The sequence below is a fragment of the Cryptomeria japonica genome, chromosome 6 (genome assembly GCF_030272615.1).
Source record: "Cryptomeria japonica chromosome 6, Sugi_1.0, whole genome shotgun sequence".
NCBI lineage: Eukaryota > Viridiplantae > Streptophyta > Pinopsida > Cupressales > Cupressaceae > Cryptomeria > Cryptomeria japonica.
In genome coordinates, this window is record NC_081410.1 from 579,771,502 (window position 1) to 579,791,101 (window position 19,600).

General features: G+C 32.3%; 1 protein-coding gene across 3 annotated transcripts; it reads left to right on the forward strand.

Annotated features, from left to right (window-relative positions):
- The first annotated feature begins 7,856 nt into the window (after positions 1-7,856).
- LOC131056628 (putative anthocyanidin reductase) lies at positions 7,857-14,587 on the forward strand. 3 transcript variants are annotated; one of them, XM_057990931.1, is made up of 6 exons: positions 7,857-8,253; positions 8,404-8,573; positions 9,578-9,781; positions 12,120-12,279; positions 12,363-12,582; positions 14,230-14,587. In XM_057990931.1, exons 1-6 carry the CDS (start codon positions 8,145-8,147, stop codon positions 14,381-14,383), a joined length of 1,017 nt encoding a protein of 338 aa, XP_057846914.1. In that variant the 5' UTR covers positions 7,857-8,144; the 3' UTR covers positions 14,384-14,587. The 3 variants fall into 3 exon arrangements, with proteins under 3 accessions (XP_057846914.1, XP_057846915.1, XP_057846916.1); XM_057990932.1 differs by having other exon boundaries at positions 12,372-12,582; XM_057990933.2 differs by having other exon boundaries at positions 12,363-12,598; positions 14,230-14,360.
- The last annotated feature ends 5,013 nt before the right edge of the window (positions 14,588-19,600 follow it).

The following is a 19,600-nucleotide window of genomic DNA, read 5'->3' on the forward strand; positions in this document are numbered from 1 at the left end:
AATGAATTAATTAAATAAATAAAGATTTATTTAATTAATAGAATAATTAGGCTTAACATAATTAAATAAATAAAGATATTTATTTAATTAGACATGACAATTTTAGGTGTCTACACCAAGGTTCGAGCCCTACGGTGGGCACCAATTAATGTATGTTGGAAATGTTGTCTTCCACCTGCAAGAGGGGAAACACTTCAAACACACCAATGAAGCATTGCATTAGATGTTAGAAATCAAAACACATGAATAGATTAAAAACTCTAAAATCGCCGCATTGTCCTTTGTCTCTAAAGATCTCTAATATTTAAGGTGGCCCTCGCTTGGAAGAGCACTTGATCCTCAAGATGACAACCTAGAGAATGAGTTATATGAAAAATGCTACTAGAATCGAAAAGGATGCAACTAGGATTCTAGTGAGTGCTAAGAGATGAAGATGAAGATGAAGGATGCAAGCTAGGTGATTACGAGGCAAAGTATATTCCAAATTGAAAGCCAAGTATGCTATGTGAGTTAATTAAACTAAGATGAGAATGCAAAACTTATAAAAGAAGTGAAATTAAGCTAGGATGGAAGATTAAAATGCAACTAAATGAAGCTAAACTATGTGCTATGGATGTTTGAGGATGATGTTGATGCTCGGTGATGAAAAAAAGAGCTCCTTAACCTGCAATGTGACTATAATTTTGATGCACAAAAGACTTGATGATGTGAAGAAGGAATGGGCTCTACTTATAGGGAAAATAGAGAAATGGATGGTTGAGATTGACTAATCTCAACAAGGGCTAGGATTGAAAGTTATCAATCCATGGGATAGATTCAATCCAATCCCAAGTTAACAAATGTCACCTTGAGATGGCTTGAGAGGATGCTAAGCAAGCAATTAGGGATAACCTCAAGGAGTGACATTATTGGATAATGTCATTAACCAAGGAGGCATGCTATTACCCAAGAGGTAAACTCTTGTGCAACATGGGTAAATGGTTAAGGGACAACCATCATGGCTAAGGGTGTGGGTTTGTAAGAGGCATTAAATGCCTTTTGAAGACTTTGGAGGCTAACTTGCTCAAAGAGAAAAACCATCAGTGGTTTATGTAAGAGCCTTACATGTTTGGAAGACTTAACAAGTTAACTTGTTGAGATAGATGAAGTCTTAAATGCATTTGGAAGACTTTCTTCCAAATTTGGAGAAGTAACTCCCCCAAATTCAGGGAAAGGACATGATTAGGAGATTAGACATGATTAGGATGGGATTAGAAGGCTTCTAGAAGAATGATTAGGGGAATGTAGGAGAATGCAAGTGGGTGAGGAAAATAGGTATTTTTAGTTAAATTCACATGATTTAATTTAGCCAGAAGGGATGCAACTTATATTTGTAGGATTTTGCAAGTGGGGGACTATTCACAAATAAATAATGATTTATTTATTTGCAAAGGGGATTTTCAATTAAATGTTAATTTAATCAAAAGGGGGAAAATAGATTTTCATCAAATAAAGTAAGAATTATTTAATCAAATGGTTAATGGTCCTAAATTAAACCTTAGTTTAATTAATAGGTTAGGCTAGAAGAAGGAGATTTAATCAAATATTTAATTTGATTAAAAGGTCAATTAGAAGAATAAAGACATTAATTAAATCTTAATTAATTAATTGGAAGAATTAGAGATAATTAAATGAATAAAATTCACTTAATTCATTGTGCAACTTTTAGGTGTCTACACGCACACACACACACACACACACACATATATATATATGTATGTATATATATATATACATATACATATATGTATGTATGTATGTACATATATGTACATATATATACACATACACATATATATGTATTTACATATATGTACATATATACACACACACACACATATATATACACACATATATAAATATATATATATATATATATATATATATATACACACACACACACACATATATATCTGTGTGTGTAATTATATGCACTTCCCTATTTCTCTCTCACCCTCTCTATTACTTGTCTCTGTCACCCTCTTTCTCTTTCCTTTGTCTAGCCTCTATCTCTATCTCTCTATCTCTCCCTCTCCCATTATTTCTATATATCATTATCTTTATCTCTATTTTATTCAATCCATCTTCTGCCCTCTCTCTCTCTCTACATATTTTTCTCTACTTCTATCTTCGTCTCTCCCCCTCCATCTCTAGACATGTCTCCTCTTTATCCATCAATCTCTCTCCCTCTCTCTCCCAGGCTATACCTCTATATCATTTTGCGTCTTTATCTCTATCTCTCCATATTTCTCCTTCCATCTCTCCATCTCTCTCTACCTCCATATCTCCCCCCCCCTCTCTCTCTCTCTCTCTCTCTCTCTCTCTCTCTCTCTCTCTCTCTCTCCTTCTTGAAAACATAATATGAGTTTTTAGTCATGTTTGGATTCATAGTTGGTTTCACTTCTCCATTGAGACTTTTGTTGCATAAACAACATCATTTTATAAATGACTTACCAATTGACCTCACGTACAATACAAATGTATGTAAAAAATAGATCAAAAATTTCCCTAATTGACCTTCCACACCTCTTCAATTTACACATTGCACACTAAGGTGCAATTGCTAGTATATATGAATTTGAAATTTGAATTTTGATGAACGATATAATTAATAAAATATTTCATCACCTTCACCACTTAAACTTAACCAATTAAATTATAACCCATATTTTGAATCTTCCTCTACAAATAAGATTTCCTATAAATAAGGGCACTGAAGTTATTTTGAATTTTCTTCTTAAAAATATGAGTTCTTAGGTTGGGTCCCATTGAGGGACTTCACAATATATTTTTAAGGAACATGAGATCCCATGACTATGTTTTTTTGCTACATGTTTAATTTTAATCTTTTCCTAAAATAAGAGCAACCCCTACTCGTTAGGACTACAATGTTTTGCCCACCACCTTAAGCTTTTTTTTTACTAAATTTTTTCAATTTTTATCATTTTTATGTTATTTTACATTTATTTACCCTGTGGAATGAATATGCTAAATAATAAAATTCTTGAAACCACCAACTTCCATAAATTTAGGAGCTTAACTATTTAAGGTTAAAATGCACTAAAAAAATTCATGGGACTACTTGCTTTAAAATAATCTTAAAAAATCTCAACATCACCCATTGGATTTTTTTAGAAAGCCTCCCTTCTTAAGACATGACTATACAACATTTAAGATGCACCTTTGATTATGTTTATTAATTAATTAATTAAAAAAATAAAAACTCATTATATTTAAATTTTCAATTAATTAGCCGATAGGCTATTTAACATGGGCATAGCCCACCGGTATTGTCTCACGCGGCTGTAAAAGTCTCATGCCGATAGCTGTTGTTTTCCCTTTTCAGTCCTTTTCACACAACTGTATTTTAGCCCTCCTATTATTGTGGGGATTATACTATACACTTGGAGGAGAATATTATGTGGCTAAGAGATTTGGTCCCTTAACAACTTGGTTTTCCTAAAATTAATATCTATTTTGTGAAAGTTTATGTAATTTTATAATAATAAATATAAAGTATAATTTGAATTTCTTTTAACAAGCAGTGAAAAAATTAGAATTAGATTATTAATATTCTTAGTTGAAATTATATTTAATCACTAATTTATTATGTAGCTTATAGTTATTTTTAAATTTTGAAATTTTTTTTTTGAGTATATTGTTTGATTAACCTTAATAAAATATACTTCTATATTATTCACAATTTTCTAAATCCTAATTTTTAAGATCTATATTTTTCTTTGTAAAAAAATTTAGATGACGTCGTGTAGTAGAGTTTTGGTTTTCTTTGTCTTTGATTTTTGTAAGATATTTTAATTAAATTAATTTTGATGGTGTACATTCAATGCTACAATTGTGATATTGGAAAAGAATTAAGAGACTCAGTATTCATGCAGTATTAGACAACTTGTGAGGAAAATTCTATACATTATTAACATAAATATTAATTAAAAGGTATATATTAATATTTTGCTTTATAATTAATAGAAAGAAAATAAGAGTAATTTTTTTTTTTAAAATTAGTCTATCTTCAGCTATATTCATATGTATTTTTTAATTTAAATCTTATTATTAAAGATAATGGTAGAAAGAACAATGATTTATTCCTTAATTATTACCCGAACAGAGCCAACTGGCGGCGATAAAGGCGAAGGAAGGGAAATGTCAAATCACACTGGCTCATTTGAAGATCCACATGTTTCTAGGAGATTTCCTAAAGTTGATATCTACTCGGACATAGGAGATAATAATCACCCCGACTATTACGTCCTCTTATCTCAAGTTCAATACAAATTTTATATCAACTCTGCCTTAATTCTACCTTGGCTCTGCGTTTTTGCTAGAAGGTCTCACATTTACTCTGTTAAGCTGGAAGAATTGAGAATGGGGGGGGAGAAGGCTTAGATTGGAACCCGACAAAGTTGATGAATTTAGAGCTAAACCAGCAGTGTGGTTCGTTTGCTCGGAGGGCGACATTGATAAGTTCATGGAAAATATGAAGGAAAATGATGAAAGACTCTCCAAGCAATTTATGACTTCCTGGGAAGACATAAGAGTTACCATGGGGGGTATCTCGTTCTAAATCAATGAAGAGGTCATAGCCCAGGCGACGAGTCTTTCTATGGAGGGGAGGAAATGGAAAAAGTAGAACCATATTGCGGATACCACCAACCTGAACTAGTTCTTCCGCGAGGGTGAAAACCCTGTTAAGAGAGCAGGCAGATTCAACCGGGAGGAGCTCCCTTCCCCGTGGGATGAGGTCTGTTACATTGTGATGAAGTATTTCACACTAGAGGGAAGGTATGGTATCTTCTATTACTACCATCTCCCTTTCCTTAACTATTTGAGAAATAAGGACTATATTTCCATTTTGTTTTTCTTGCTGCATTTTCTAGATGCTAATGTTAAGGAAGTTGTTGAAGCTAAGAAAAAGGGGAAAGATTTCCCTATCCTCCACTAGGGCCTCATTCTTCATATGTACAACTTCCACCTTACTCTCTGCCCGCCCCACTCTATCTCTGTCCAAAATATGACTAATACCAGGCCCTCAACCCACCCTACTACTAAAAATGATGCTATCCCCCCTCGGCTCCCAGAAATTGGCTCTTGCAGCAAGAAAACTAAAAAACACTCCCCAAAAGAGGTCATAACTCCAAAGAAAGTCATAATCCAGGAGATTGATTCTAACATGGATATCACTGACGAGGCCAATACCCCTTGCCGCTCTAGCAAGCTCACCTCTAAACCCTCAAAAAAATCTTTGAGAGACCCCTCCTCTTCGCATGACATTGGAAATTCCATCCTAACTCAGAATGTGGTTTTGCTCCACCACAACCTGACACCTCACTCTGTCAGTTCCACCTAGGTTTCAGAAAGCCCCACTTCTTCAAAGAGTCCGGAGCCTGCAAATTCCCCCTCCCCGACTTTCAGACTGGAAAAAATGATGGTTGTGGAGGAGGTGAGTAGTATAAAAGAGGAGGAGGACAACAACCTGGCAGAGCTGGAGAAAAAAATGGTGGCCCTTTCTGATAATGTGTAGAATATCACCAGCAGACTGGAGGCGGCGAAATCCAAAATGCACGATGTCTCTAAATTTGCGTTGAATGTGATGTGTTGCTCGGCTACCACTTTGTGCCTCATGCAGGAAAATGCGTCCAAGGGTAAAGTCAAGGATGATGAGAACTACAAGGCCCTGTTTAAATTCCTCACCAAGGAATGGGCAAGAAAGCTCCTCCCCAAGAGGAGCCATGGGAAAAATAAGTAACTCTCTAAATGCAATGGAAAGCTGGTTTTTTGTTTATGTTTAGTAGCCTGCGGGCGGATAGCATTAGCCTATGCTTTTGTTTAAATTTCTATGTTTATTGCCCTACGTGGCATATGTCTAAAACTCTGCTTATTACTGCTTTATTCCTGTTAAACTTTGGTAGAATGATAATTGTTTTTGATAGAGGTAAAAGACTGTAACTCTGTTGATTATATGCGGACAATGGTTCTTCCACTGTTCTCCTTATTGTTCCTATAGGTCAGCCCTCTTTTTTGGCTGCTTCTAATATACAAAACAATGATTTATAACAATGATTTATAAATATTACATTGTGAGAGATAAAAAATAAATTTACAATAGAAAATTTAGATAGTGAAAAAAAGTAATTTATGAAGAATTTTAGGTGAAAAGTAAAAACAACATTGTAATGTTTAGAAAGTTAAAGATGATTTTTCTATTTTGTATTTAATGACTCTAAAGTATAGGCCTATGTTACTTGAAAAAAGTGTGAAAAAAATGAAATTCAAGTTAAATCTTTTCATTAAAAAAATGACCCACATTTATAGATATTTAAAGCGTTTTTTTATTAAAAACAAACTAACTTTGTTTAGATAAGACTTTATGCCATGTTCAAAACTATTACGTATAAATAATGGTTTTTCACTAAACAATGTAAATAAATTTTTATTTTTATTTTTTTAATTTTATCTTAGAATAAATAAATGAAATGATTAAAGACCATTAAATATAGTGTTTACACCTACCTGTTTATAATCATAATAATGTTGATTTTGAAAAAAATCAATAAATAAATATTTCCTTTAAGATTGGATCTTCTATATTGACTAAAGGGATTTCATTTGAAGATGTCTCAAATTGCTTCAACCTACAAAGGAACTAAAGTCCTTAATTGTTAGTTGGTTCTTAGTTGGTTTTTTATTTTCTACTATTAAGTTTTATGTTTTAAAGACTTTGGACTCATGGTATTTTATAATTAAGATGTTTGCTCAAGATTTGTATTGAGCCATAAAAGCTACTTAAACCATAAAAGCAAATATATTTAACCTACCCAAATATATAGAATATATATTATTAATAATGTCTTTAATTAGTAAAATATTAAGGTTAAATATATAGAATAAAAAATAAAATCTTATTATAAATCTCATTAAAATATATGTGTAACCTTAAAATTTAACTCAACATCTTGATTTTATCTCTAACATTAATCCTATAATTGTATTGTAACATTAAAATTAATATCATTTGTGATTGCAACAAAGTTTAACTATATACTTCCTCATTAATTGAAATCAAACTAAAATTTTTATACAAAATATTGAATTCAAATTAATATTTATCAAAATCATAAGATATTTAGATATGTAGAAATACTCTATTGACATATTAAAGTTCAAATCTATACCACCTATACAATTATTCAACTTAATAAATAAAATAAAAAAATATTCTACTATCTACTAACCATTGCACCTCCTTTGCAAGCACTAGTTAATAAGCACGGTCCAAAAGATGCATAGACAATGACCTTCATGGGACCCCAGCCTTAAAGGAATATCTTGTCGGAATGCCCCATGATTATAATTTTACTTAATAGGGGAAAGGACCCAGTAGTTGAGCATGTTCCATTGTTGTGAGGGTTGTTGATACCTTTTGTTCCAAAAATTGAACAAATAAAACCTATTGTTTGAAACAAAAAATATCAATTTTTGTTAGGAAATGTACCAACAGTTGTTAGGAAATGTACCAATAGTTGTTAAGAAATGTACTAATATTGTAAAAAGTAACCAATCAGGTGATGCCACATCGGCTCCACAACTATTGGGGTTTCTAATGCACACCTATTGGTCTCACTTTTTTTGGGGGCTGTTTTGGACACCTTGGCAAAAAGCATGCTGATGTGGCATCATATTTGATGATGTGGCCCTGAAATCTTAGTTATATTTTGAGAAGCGTGAAGTTAGGGTGCACGACTACTGGGTCCTTTCCCCTAGTATATTTTGTTTTGTTTAATGAACATATGATTGATTGATACCTGTTCGTGTTGGGTGGTACTGTTGGCGGAGATTTTTATTCCTTTTTTAAAATCTTTTCCTACAGGGGATCAATTAGGTAATCTGTAACTGCAAATAAAATTGCATGTTTACTAGCACCTGGCTTGAAATCTGAAGGGGCAGGGTAAACCCCTGTAATGTATTTGTGTAGAATGATGGAACACTGGTAAATTAATTTCTCTTTCTCTGTTATCTTCTCTCTTTAGCGGAAGAAGGTAGAGGAGGGAGGAGAGCAATTGTTGAACCCTAAAATTTAGGGTTGCGGCATGGGCAAGACATTGTGTGTGACAGGCGCAGCAGGTTACATCGGTTCATGGCTGGTCAAGTGCCTCCTCCAAAGCGGCCACACCGTCCATGCCACACTCAGAGATCCAGGTATTTCATTATACTCTGCTCTTCAATTACAAAAGCAAAAATGATTTTCTCTGCCGTTTGGTGTTTTTATGGATATTGCTGAATTGGAGCTCCGGAAGCGATCCTTCTACCTAAATTTTGAAAAAAAAATTAACTCATATTTGTAAACAGAAAATGCAGCAAAGGCTGGTCACCTGCTTTCCCTCCCTGGAGCTAAGGAAAGGCTTAGGCTTTTCATGGCTGATTTGAGCGAAGATGGGAGCTTCGATGCAGCCATCAGCGGCTGTGAAGGGGTCTTCCACCTTGCAATGCCCCTTCTCTTCCATTCACAAAACCCAGAGGTTGTTTTTGGTTTGGGTTTTACAAAATGAGTAATATCTCTTTTCGTTTCCTTTTTGGTCTTCTAACTTTTTCTAAATACATAGAACCAAAATCACATTTCAGACAACCCCAAAGAATTAGGGATTGCAAAAGAATAGGTGTATACAGATAAAATCAGATCAGCAAGTATGTCTACCATCAAGTCTTTTGGTTTGAGCTTTATTATTTATTAGGTTTTTAAACTCCAATTGTTGATTTCAAGGTGGATTTTTCGCCTGCAGCTACGCTTTCAGAAGTTTCTGTGAATGCTATTTTGCATTCTTCTTTATTTTTTTATTATTATTTTTTTTGCTAATGACCGGAGAACAAAAGGGGCATCCTCTTCTGCCATTTCACCATCTTTTAGGGCAAGTGCTAAACTTTCAAGCATCGGCTTCAGCTTCCTCTTCAAAATTTTCACTTCATCAAACACCTGAGCCCACAGAAGCACCTAATTTTTCCTTTGCCTCTTCTGTCATCAACCAAAAAGTAAGTGAAAAAAAAGAGTGCAGAAATTAGATTTAAAGAGAACATTGTCTTTCGCCATTTGACTATCTTCTGGAGCAGTTTCAATCATTCAGCTTCAGCATCATCTTCCACCCAGAAATTAGATTGAAAACTTGAAAAAGAAAAATTATATTTTAAAAAATTATTCAATTGCGCCAAACATTTACCTTCAGCATCAGCGCTCGCTCATTATGTCTTGTCATCTAGTAGTATCTCCTTTTCCAGAACTTTACCTCTTCACACAAACCCACAAAAGAACCTAACTTCTTCATAAGATTTACAGTCAGGGATAGAACAGAAAAGGGTTTGGAAGAAAATGGCTCTTTAACATAAGCGTTCATATATTCTTTCGCTGGTTACTTTCATTTGAATGGTATATGTTCATAATTGTATCTCTGTTTTTTAGAATTGTATTGATTTTGTTTCATTTGGATCACTATAGCTTGGAGTTGAATGTTGGTTATATCAATATGTTTAGGAGGAGATATTCGAGCCTGCAATCAGAGGCACACTCAATGTATTGAAGGCCTGCGTTAAGGCCAAGAGTGTGAGGAGAGTGGTGTACACGTCATCCATAAGCACAGTCTCGGCCATTGGAGAGGATGGGAAGCGTATACAGACTGTCGATGAAACATTTTGGGTGTCAGTCGATCATGTCAAAGCACAAAAACCAAACGGCTGGGTAAGTGAACCAGAAACTTCTTTTATTGTATTCTCCATTTGACTTTTTTAAACTGTATATCCTCCACTAAACTTTTTCTAAATTGTATTCTCTACTTAACTTTTTAAACTTATTTTAGTTGCATTCTCCACTAAACTTTTATTGGTTTCAGTGAATACTATTTCCCAAAACAAAGTACAATTGAGTATCCTCTTAACTATAAAGGACCAAAAATAATTTTTTTTCCTTAAAGTAAGAATTTATAAAAATGAGGAGATTTACATGGTATCATTTAGTTTCATATTTTAATTTATTAGGCTTAATCTTTTTTTTTTCAAATATATTAAAATTGATAAAAAAAAATTCTCAATAGAAAAAATAAAAACTTTATAATCAAAAGAGTTTCACTACAATGAAACATAGTATTTTGTATGCAAAGAATTGTTTGATTTATTTATCTTGATTTTTTCCTTAATAATAAGAAGAATTTATAAATAATAAATATGATGAGACCTTTGAGACATTAAAAGACATGATTTGTTTTGATTTATTTTTTCTTTAGTTTTTATTTTAAAAATTTCCTTTTAGATATGTTAAAGTCATTCTATATCTATTATTTTTCATTATACTTTTAGAGTCTTATGAACATATTTTAATGCTCTTTGAGTATTAATCTTTTTTCTTTTCTTATTTGAAAAAATCCATAACTTGAAACACAAAACTTGATGTCAAATTGGTGAGTTGAATTTAATAAGGTGGAAAAGTATTAGGTCAAAATGTTCTCACAAACTCTCTCAAAAAGAAATCGATGCTTGGATCTTAACTAGAAACACCACCATATTGGGGTTTCTAACTCCATTTCAGTTATAGAAGATTTTCTCACAAAGCTAGTTCACTTGGTCCAACTCGTGAAAGGTGAACCGAGAAACTAAGTTATATTATCATTTTATTTAGTTGATTCTCTTTCCATTAACTCATTTTTTTCCATTGAATTTGAACTCTTCATTTATTTTCCTTTGTTGCCATAAAGTGGACCATATTACTGCTAGGTTCTCATGCAATAAGAGAAACCCTTTTGCTTGGAGAAAAAAAGAACAAACGCCTATTGTTGTTGAGGAACGTCCATTTAAGATGTGCAAAAGGAAGATAATAGAGAGAAATCTCATGTTGAAAGTAAGGTGATGGATACCTCTTTTAAGATGTCAGGATTAAATGATGGATACATTGGTGGACTTATAAGTCCCAATAAAAGAAATTCAGAGCATAGGGATCCTTACTCTACAATTAAGCAAAAATTGTTAGAATAATTTGACTTCAATCTTCCTTGACTTAGGGTTGGTTGTTAATTAGGATTTGTAGTGTCCTATTATTTGTTGTCTTTTTGTTGTTCCTCTTGATTTTTTGCTTTTTTTTTGTGCTTATCTTAATAAAAAAATTTCAATCCCCATCTCCTGCAATTTTTTTTAAAGATGGGTGGTGTTTCCCACAATATAGCCAATTTACTTCTCCCTCGAATCCAACTTCAACCAAGGCTTAATATGAAACAAAGAGTGACTTGGTTCAAGTCCAGGTGATTCAACTTGTGCCTTACCATTTGAAAATCAAAAGTAGAGGATACAGCTCAATTTCTAGCTTGGAAGACTATTTACTACAAAATAATTGTTGGAATACGCCTTAGTTTCCTTACTATTCAAGCTATCAAAGATATGCTTAGCCACAAAGAATAGGCTGCCAAACACACCTTTTAGATTTGTAATTATGTACAACAAATTTGGTATACTATTATTATTTCACATTCTACTACATTTAAAAAAAATAAAGCTGAAGATCTATACTTTTAAGTTTGCATTTTTCATAAAATAAGATATTGGATTTATTTGTCAATGCATTTATATGTACATATAGATGTTTAGATGTAAAGTTGTTTTTCTTTTTAAACACTTTTCTATCAATATGAGTGATGATCATATGTCTTTTCTATTGATGATCATATGTCTTTTCTCTAATATTCTTTTGCAACTATCATATGTTCATTAAGACATTTATGCATTTGTGAAGGTTTTGAAAGGAAATGCTCAATCTCATAATATTATACACTTTACAAAATCTATAGAGAATACCTCAATATAAAATTATAATGTCTTTCAAATTATTTTTTGAATCCAGCCTTTCTTTTATTATGATTACCTTTATTTCTTAATAAAGATTCTATATGTTCTATATATATATATATCATTAAAAAAAAAATTTAAATGTCAAAAGATTCCTAGCCAAACTCATCCCTCTTGACAAAGAATTTTAGACAAGACCTCCACCCCACCAAAGATAAACTATATTTAATAGATATAATTGTTTTTAGATGTACATTGTGGCAAAGACTCTGGCAGAGAAAGAAGCTTTGAAATTTGCAAGGGAGCACAATATTGACATGGTTACCATTATTCCTGTCACTGTGGCTGGCAAATTCCTCACCTCTACTGTTCCAAGTAGCGTGCGGGTTCTCATGTCACCGGTCACAGGTAATCAAAACAATATATTCAGCAATTTTTTTATCTGCTTCCATTGTTAAATATGCCAAATTATTAAGAATTGACAAGTGCAGGAGATACAGAGTATTATGAGTTGGCAAAGGCAGTGGAGTTGCGGCTGGGGTGCCTTGCGCTTGCCCACATTGAAGACATCTGTAACGCCCACATGTTTTTAATGGATCATCAGCAACAGATTGCTGGAGAGCGCTACATATGTTGTGCACACAGCTGTAGCATATCCAACCTCAGATGTTTGTTATCACGACATCCGGATCTCAAAGAAAATAGCAGAGAGTAAGTGCAATTCCAGGTACACAGCAGCTTTTTTGGGGACATTTTAAAAAAAAAATGTGGGTTACAGATTGATAGAATCCGACTTTCATTATGCTTTCAAAATTTTTACTTCGATAGATGTCGTGACACATCATTATTAATAATAATTTCTAACAATTATAAGTAATCTTAAAAAAAATAAAATTAATCTATATAATTTTTTAAATCTTTAAATAAATTCAAAATATTCTATATGATGTTTTAGCAGAATTCAATCTCTTAGCCTTGAGTAGTAGGTCGTAAGAATCCAGGAGTGTGGATGGTTTGTTTAGCACTAACTATAACTAGGTGATGTTTATAGGGGTGAAGCATTGACTTCTTGGGAGGTCATTCATCTTAATATCGTCGTTGATTCAAATGCACTTAATCATGGAGCTTGATCTCAAGGAAACCTCCATGATTAAGTGTGCTTGAGTCAAAGTAATATTGGGAGAGTTGAACTCCTAAGAAGTCGTGGTGTTTTGCTTTTGTGAACATTGCTAGACGCAGTGAGTGCTAAGTGAGCCAATCATGCTCATAAGAAATGGGCTCTTGTGAATCACTAATAAAATATAGATTGCAAAATATTGACTCAAATCTGCACACTTGAATTGCGATAAAATATAATCTATTGTGTTTTTAATTCATGCAAGACTTGATCCTTAAGCTCTCAATGTGTCAATTTTATTGTTAGTTAAAAAATTGACGATTATTTGTACATCCAAAATTTCCAATAAAAACATTTAGAACATTTATCCTCCCAACCAAAAAAATGTTTTTAATTAAATGACCCTTTGCAATCTCACAAAAAATGTTTCTCACAAAAAGTCCCTTGAAAATCAATTCTTACAATAAAAAAGATTAAACCATAGGAGAAATAATAAGGCTATGACACAATGCTAGAAAATTACTTCTCTTATATTTTATAATGTAAAGTGATAAAAAGAGGTTAGGTCTATCTTAGTAAAATTAAAAAAATGGTATTTTCTGTTGTGGAGAATCTTAGTAAAATGAAAAAAATAAATAGTATTATGATTTTCTGTTGTCGAGAATCTTAGTAAAATGAAAAAAATAAACAGTATTATGATTTTCTGTTGTCGAGAATCTTAGTAAAATGAAAAAAATAAACAGTATTATGATTTTCTGTTGTCGAGAATCTTAGTAAAATGAAAAAAATAAATAGTATTATGATTTTCTGTTGTTAAGAGGATAAATAATTTTTGATTATTTTTTAATATGTTAGTATTGGAAGTATAAATCAAAGTTGTATAAATAATCTTTTTCTTTTGACTAAGAGTTAAGAAACGAGTGATTGAATCTCATCTCTTTAAATCATCACAAGTCGAGTAATCAAAAAGACTTGATCCCTTCAATAGACTCTTTGTGAATCGTTTATCACCATTAATAGACTAAAGACCACTTAATTTATATGTTATATTTAAAAATGTACCAATTTTTTTAAAAATATTGGGATGCTTATATTACCCCCAAAATTGCTTATATGTTTTAAAAATTACAAAAAAAGTATTAGTCTTGATTTTTGGCAACTATGAATTCATTAACTTTTGACTATCATTGCAAGATGTATCAACCATTGTATTTTAATTAAAAAAATAAAATTTTATGTAGGAATGTGCAAGATCAAGATGGTGAATGTTTAGTGCAAGTTTCATCAAAGAAATTAATGGATTTGGGGTTCCAATACAAGCATGGAATTGAAGAAATATTTAATGACTCAATACAATCGTGGAAAACTATCACAAGTGGCATCATTTCAAATTGATATTTATTGGGTTTTAGGAGGTTTGGTTGTGAAATATTTGAATTAAAATTTCATTGGTAAATTTTGTGTGATAATTTGGATTACACATTGTGATTTATCATTAGGATGAGAAAAAACTTGTCAAATCCAAGTTGACAAATATCCTCAAAATTCATCACTTGTTAAATATTAAAATCTTGGATCAAAATATTCATGTTTTATGTTTGTGAATTTATTACTCTTTCTGATTTATTAAATTTAGTTTTAACATAAATGTATTTCAAAGTACTATGTGTGTGATTGTTCATGCAAGAACAAAATACAATTTAAAACGACAAGGGTGCCAATTAAAGTTAGCATGTGACACTAATATACATGGGGAAATTTTGTTGGATGGTAGTGTTCTCTATTGAGCATAATTTAAGTTTGATAGTTATTTACTTGTTTATCATCATAATTTCGATTGTAAAAAATGTGGAGTGGAGATAAAGAGGTTAAAGTGTTGGGCCTTATTAAGAAGACCTGTTTATGTTAGTGAATTTATTACTCTTTCTTATTTATTAAAATTAATTTTAACATAAATGTATTTGAAAGTAGTATGTGTATGGTTGTTCATGCAAGAACAAAAGACAATTCAAAAAGACAAGGGTGCCCAATTAAAGTTAGCATGTGACACTAATATCTTTGGGGAAATTTTGTTGGATGGTAGTGTTCTCTATTGAGTACAGTTTTAGTGATTAACATGTTTATCATGGTTTTATTGTAAAATATGTGGAGTTGAGATAAAGAGCTTGAAGTGTTGGGTCTCATTACGGAGACCCAAGATCCAATCTCAAACATGACATCTAAGATGAGATTTCAAGTGATAACTCTTGATCTTTCATTATTTATTTTTAGTAAAGTTTTATTTATGCATATAGAAGGGTGGACCCTTACTATTTTATGACCTTGCTTAGCATAAAGATTTTTTTTCTTTATGCATAAAGTTTTCTTTATTAAATGTGATGTATTTTTTAACAACTAATATTGAGAAACCTTGTGTTTTCAAACTTATTTAATAGCCTCCTTTGTCTCCAAAAGCTAAACATTTATCAATCCTAGGCCGACTAAACCTCAATCAAAATATCCTTGTTTAAAATAACAAAACTTTGCTTCCAAAATTCCCTAAAAGGAGCTTTACTCCTATCATTTTCACATCATGCACTCAAGTTTCTTGTATTGAAGTTTTACTTTGCTATCTTCGAACTTTGGAGCCTTGGAGCATTGGTTAACTATTGGAGCATCGATATGAAGATTTGAAGCTAGATTATGCAACATTTTGAAGCCATAGAAAGCTTTGTGTCATGTCAATCCTCCCTTCTTCTTCTCTCATAGCCTTTCTTCCTCACCAATTCACATGGTTCTCTCTTGAATTTGTTTTTTCTCTTTTTCACTCCAACCTTTAAATATATACAAATTGTGTTGCCTTTTGTTTCCATTCGTCTCATTTCTTTCTCCTATCAATCCCTCGGTTTCCTTCTATCTATTTTATATTGCTAAGCACATAAGATTTATATTTGATAAGTTGGTGAAAGAAATTAAAATTCTTTAATATATTGATTCATCTCCCCTCTCCTTGCTCTCAGTATATTTGAGTGCTCTTCAATTGGTATTAAAATAGGTTCCTTCGATCATAGCCTAAATGCTTGAAGGGAGATCCATAAGAGCACAAATGAACAAACTAGAAATAAATAGTTTCTCCTCAAACAAGGCATAACTATTTGATGGAACAAAATATGCCTTTTGGAGCATTAGAATGGAAGCCTACTTAAATGCTATAGGTTTTGATGTTTGGCAATTTGTGGTGGATGGTTACACACCACCTTCAACTCCTCAAATGATCAAGCTAGTAAGAAGAAAAGTGAAAACAATGCAAAAGATAAACATGCAATCATATGTGGGCTAGCAGATTCAAAATTCACAAAAGTTGTGCATTGCAAGTCAACAAAGGAAACATGGAATAAATTGAAGAACATATATGAAGGATGATAAAGTAAACAAGGCAAAGTTACAAACTCACCAAAGAAAATTTGAAAGTCTTAAAATGAGAGAAAATGAAAACATAGCCTCTTGTCTATTGTGTTGATGAGATTGTGAATACTATTGAAGAAGATTTAATTGTTCAAAATATCTTAAGATCCTTGCCATCGAGGTTTAATTCCAAAGTATCAGCAATTGAAGAAATGAAAGATCTAGATCAATTAAAAAAGGATGAACTGCATGGGATCCTCACTGCGTACGAAATGAGGATTGAAGATAAACCATCACAAAAAGAGGTATATTTTAAAGCATCTAAAAAGGGAAGAAGCAAAAAGTATGCACCAAGCGAAAGTTCAAGTAGTGAATTAGATGATGTAGAAGCCTATTTCGTGAGAAAGTTTTAAAAGGGCAATGGGAAATATGAAGGAAACTTTCATTTTAAATGTTTCAAGTGCAACAAAGTTGGACATTATGCTTCCAAATGTCCTAAAAATGATAGTGGCAGTGGTGAAGATGAAAAAGAAACATGTTAAAAGAAGAAAGGAAAGAAGAATTACAAGCATAGCCAAAAGAAGAACTTCCAAAAAAATAAGAAGAATTTTTATTCAAAGAAAGGTAGTAGCTCATCAAAAGAAAGTAATGACGATTGTTCAAGAAGTGTTGAAGGAGAAATACTTTTTATAGCAATGGAAGACAAAAATAAAGAAGAAGAAGATCTAAATGAGGCACGCAATGAAGAAGAGGAAGATGATCTCAAGGAAGAACTCCACTATGCATACAAACAAAATGAAAAACTTAAAAAGAAAATCTCAAATCACAAGATCGAATTTCAAGAAGTTTCTGAAACCCTTGAAATATCGAACAAGATTATTGAAAATCTGAAAATCCAATTAGAAGAAGCAAAATGTATTGAAGAAGTAATGAAGGGTCAACTAAAAGCAAAGGAAGTTGACTGCAACAATCTACAGTTAGAAATTGTCACCTTAAAGGAGTTAGAAAAATACTAAAAATTTGATAAAAGCACCAAGAAACTAGATAAGCTTATCAATTCACAAAGACCTCCACTCAATAAAACTGGTCTTGGTTTTATGGAAGATCAATCAGTAGAAGCTGCAAGTTCAAACACTGTGGATTGGTCCAAAGAAGTAGTTGAAGGCAAGATAAGAAGTTATATCAAGGGTCTCATGTATTCAACCAAGGACAATAATAAGGAGGATTTCAAGAAGAAGGGCGCAATTTCACCTTCAAGGGAAAACAAGGACAATTGGAGGAAGCATCTTCATCGAAGACAACCATATATGCCTAGGCTTTATTATTCTTTAATGGATATTGTTTCTCATGTTATAAGTTTGGTCAGAAAGCAATAAATTGTGGGAGTCATACAAGGAATGTTCCTAGCTTCATTCAAAGGAATTATAATTCGTTTTCCCCTTTAATGAATTATGATATTACGTGTTACAAGTGCAACAATTTTGGTCATATAGCCCGTTTTTGCAAAACTAGTTTTGTTGAACCTACAAGACAAAATAAGAAAGTTGTCTCTATCAAAAGAAAGGAGTTGTCAATAATGATGGAAAAAGAAGAAGCAAGCAAAGAAAGAAGAGAAATACTTTTTTGTGCAAACAACACTACATGCTCAAAGCAAAAAGGATAAGTGGTATGTTGATAGTGGATGTTCGAGACATATGACAGGTGACAAGAGCCAATCCATTTCTCTTGAACCAACAAATGAAGGAACAATTAGATTTGGTGATAATTCAAAGAAAGAAATAAAAGGAAAAGTGACTCTTAGTTTGGATCATGGTACACCAAAAATTGAAAAATGTTCTTTATGTTAAGGGGTTGAAACAAAATCTGCTAAGGGTAAGTCATCTTTGTGATCAAGGGAACATTGTGACATTTCTTCTTAAAGGATGTGAAATAAAAAAGGATGGAAAACTAATAATAGATGCTTATAGAATATCAAACAATATTTACATCCTTAAAAGAGATTGATAGTGAAAGTCGTTACATGGTTCAAGAGGATGAGAGTTGGTTGTGGGATAAGAGATTAGACCATTTAAATTTTGACAATTTGGTCAAGATAAGTCGTAAGGGAGCAGTGAGAGACATACCAAAGATTTCAAAAGCCACAAATATCATTTGCAAGAAATTCCAAGTAGGAAAGCAAACTAGAGTAAGTTTCAAATCAAAGGAGTATTCAACATCAAAACCATTAGAGCTCATCAATACATATTTTTGTGGTCCAACAAGAACAAAAAGCTTGCAAGGAGAAAGGTATTTCATGTTATTCATTGAGGGTTTCTCTAGAATGACTTGGGTTGTCTTTTTAAAAGAAAAGTCTGAAACTCTTAATATGTTTAAAGCTTTCAAAGAATTAGTAGAGAATGGAATAGATTCTAAAATCAAGTGTCTTAGATCATATAGGGGAGGAAAATTCAATTCTAATGAATTTGAAGATTTATGTGAAAACCATGGGATAAGAAGACAATTTTCAGCAGCAAGAACTCCACAACAAAATGGAGTTGTAGAAAGAAAAAACAAAACGGTTCAAGAAATGGCTAGAGCCATGTTAAATGAATCAAAGCTAGCTGATATCTTTTGGAAAGATGTAGTTCACACAACAGTTTACATCTTGAATCGTACACAAATCAAGTTAAATAATGACAAAACACCATATAAGTTATGGAAAGGAAGACCTACAATAATCAAGCATTTCAGAATGTTTGGCAACGCATGCTACATAAGGAGAGATGAAGAAGACTTAGGCAAATTTTATGAAGGAATATTCCTTTGTTACTCTACAAGTAGTAAAGAATACAAATGCTACAACAAGAGGCTACACAAAATGGTTTAGAGTGTAAATGTGAAAATTGATGAAGGAAGACTTTATAAGGAATTCTATAAGTAGTGCATGAAATAGAAAATTGTAGCAAACATGAAGAATTAGAGGAGGAAAATGAGCAAGTGGAGCCTAAGAAAGAAAATCCCAAAACTCCATTAAAAGAACCATCCAATACTGCATATAAGTTTGTTGTTCAACGGAAACATCCAAAAGACTTGGTCATTGGAGATTTAGCATAGAAGCTCAAACAAGTTGAAGACTTGCTAACTTAACAGATCATGCACACAACTTTAATGAAGCAAGTGAAGACAAGTTTTAAGTAAAAGCTATGGAAGAGGAGTTACAAGAAATTAAAAAATACAACACTTGGGAAC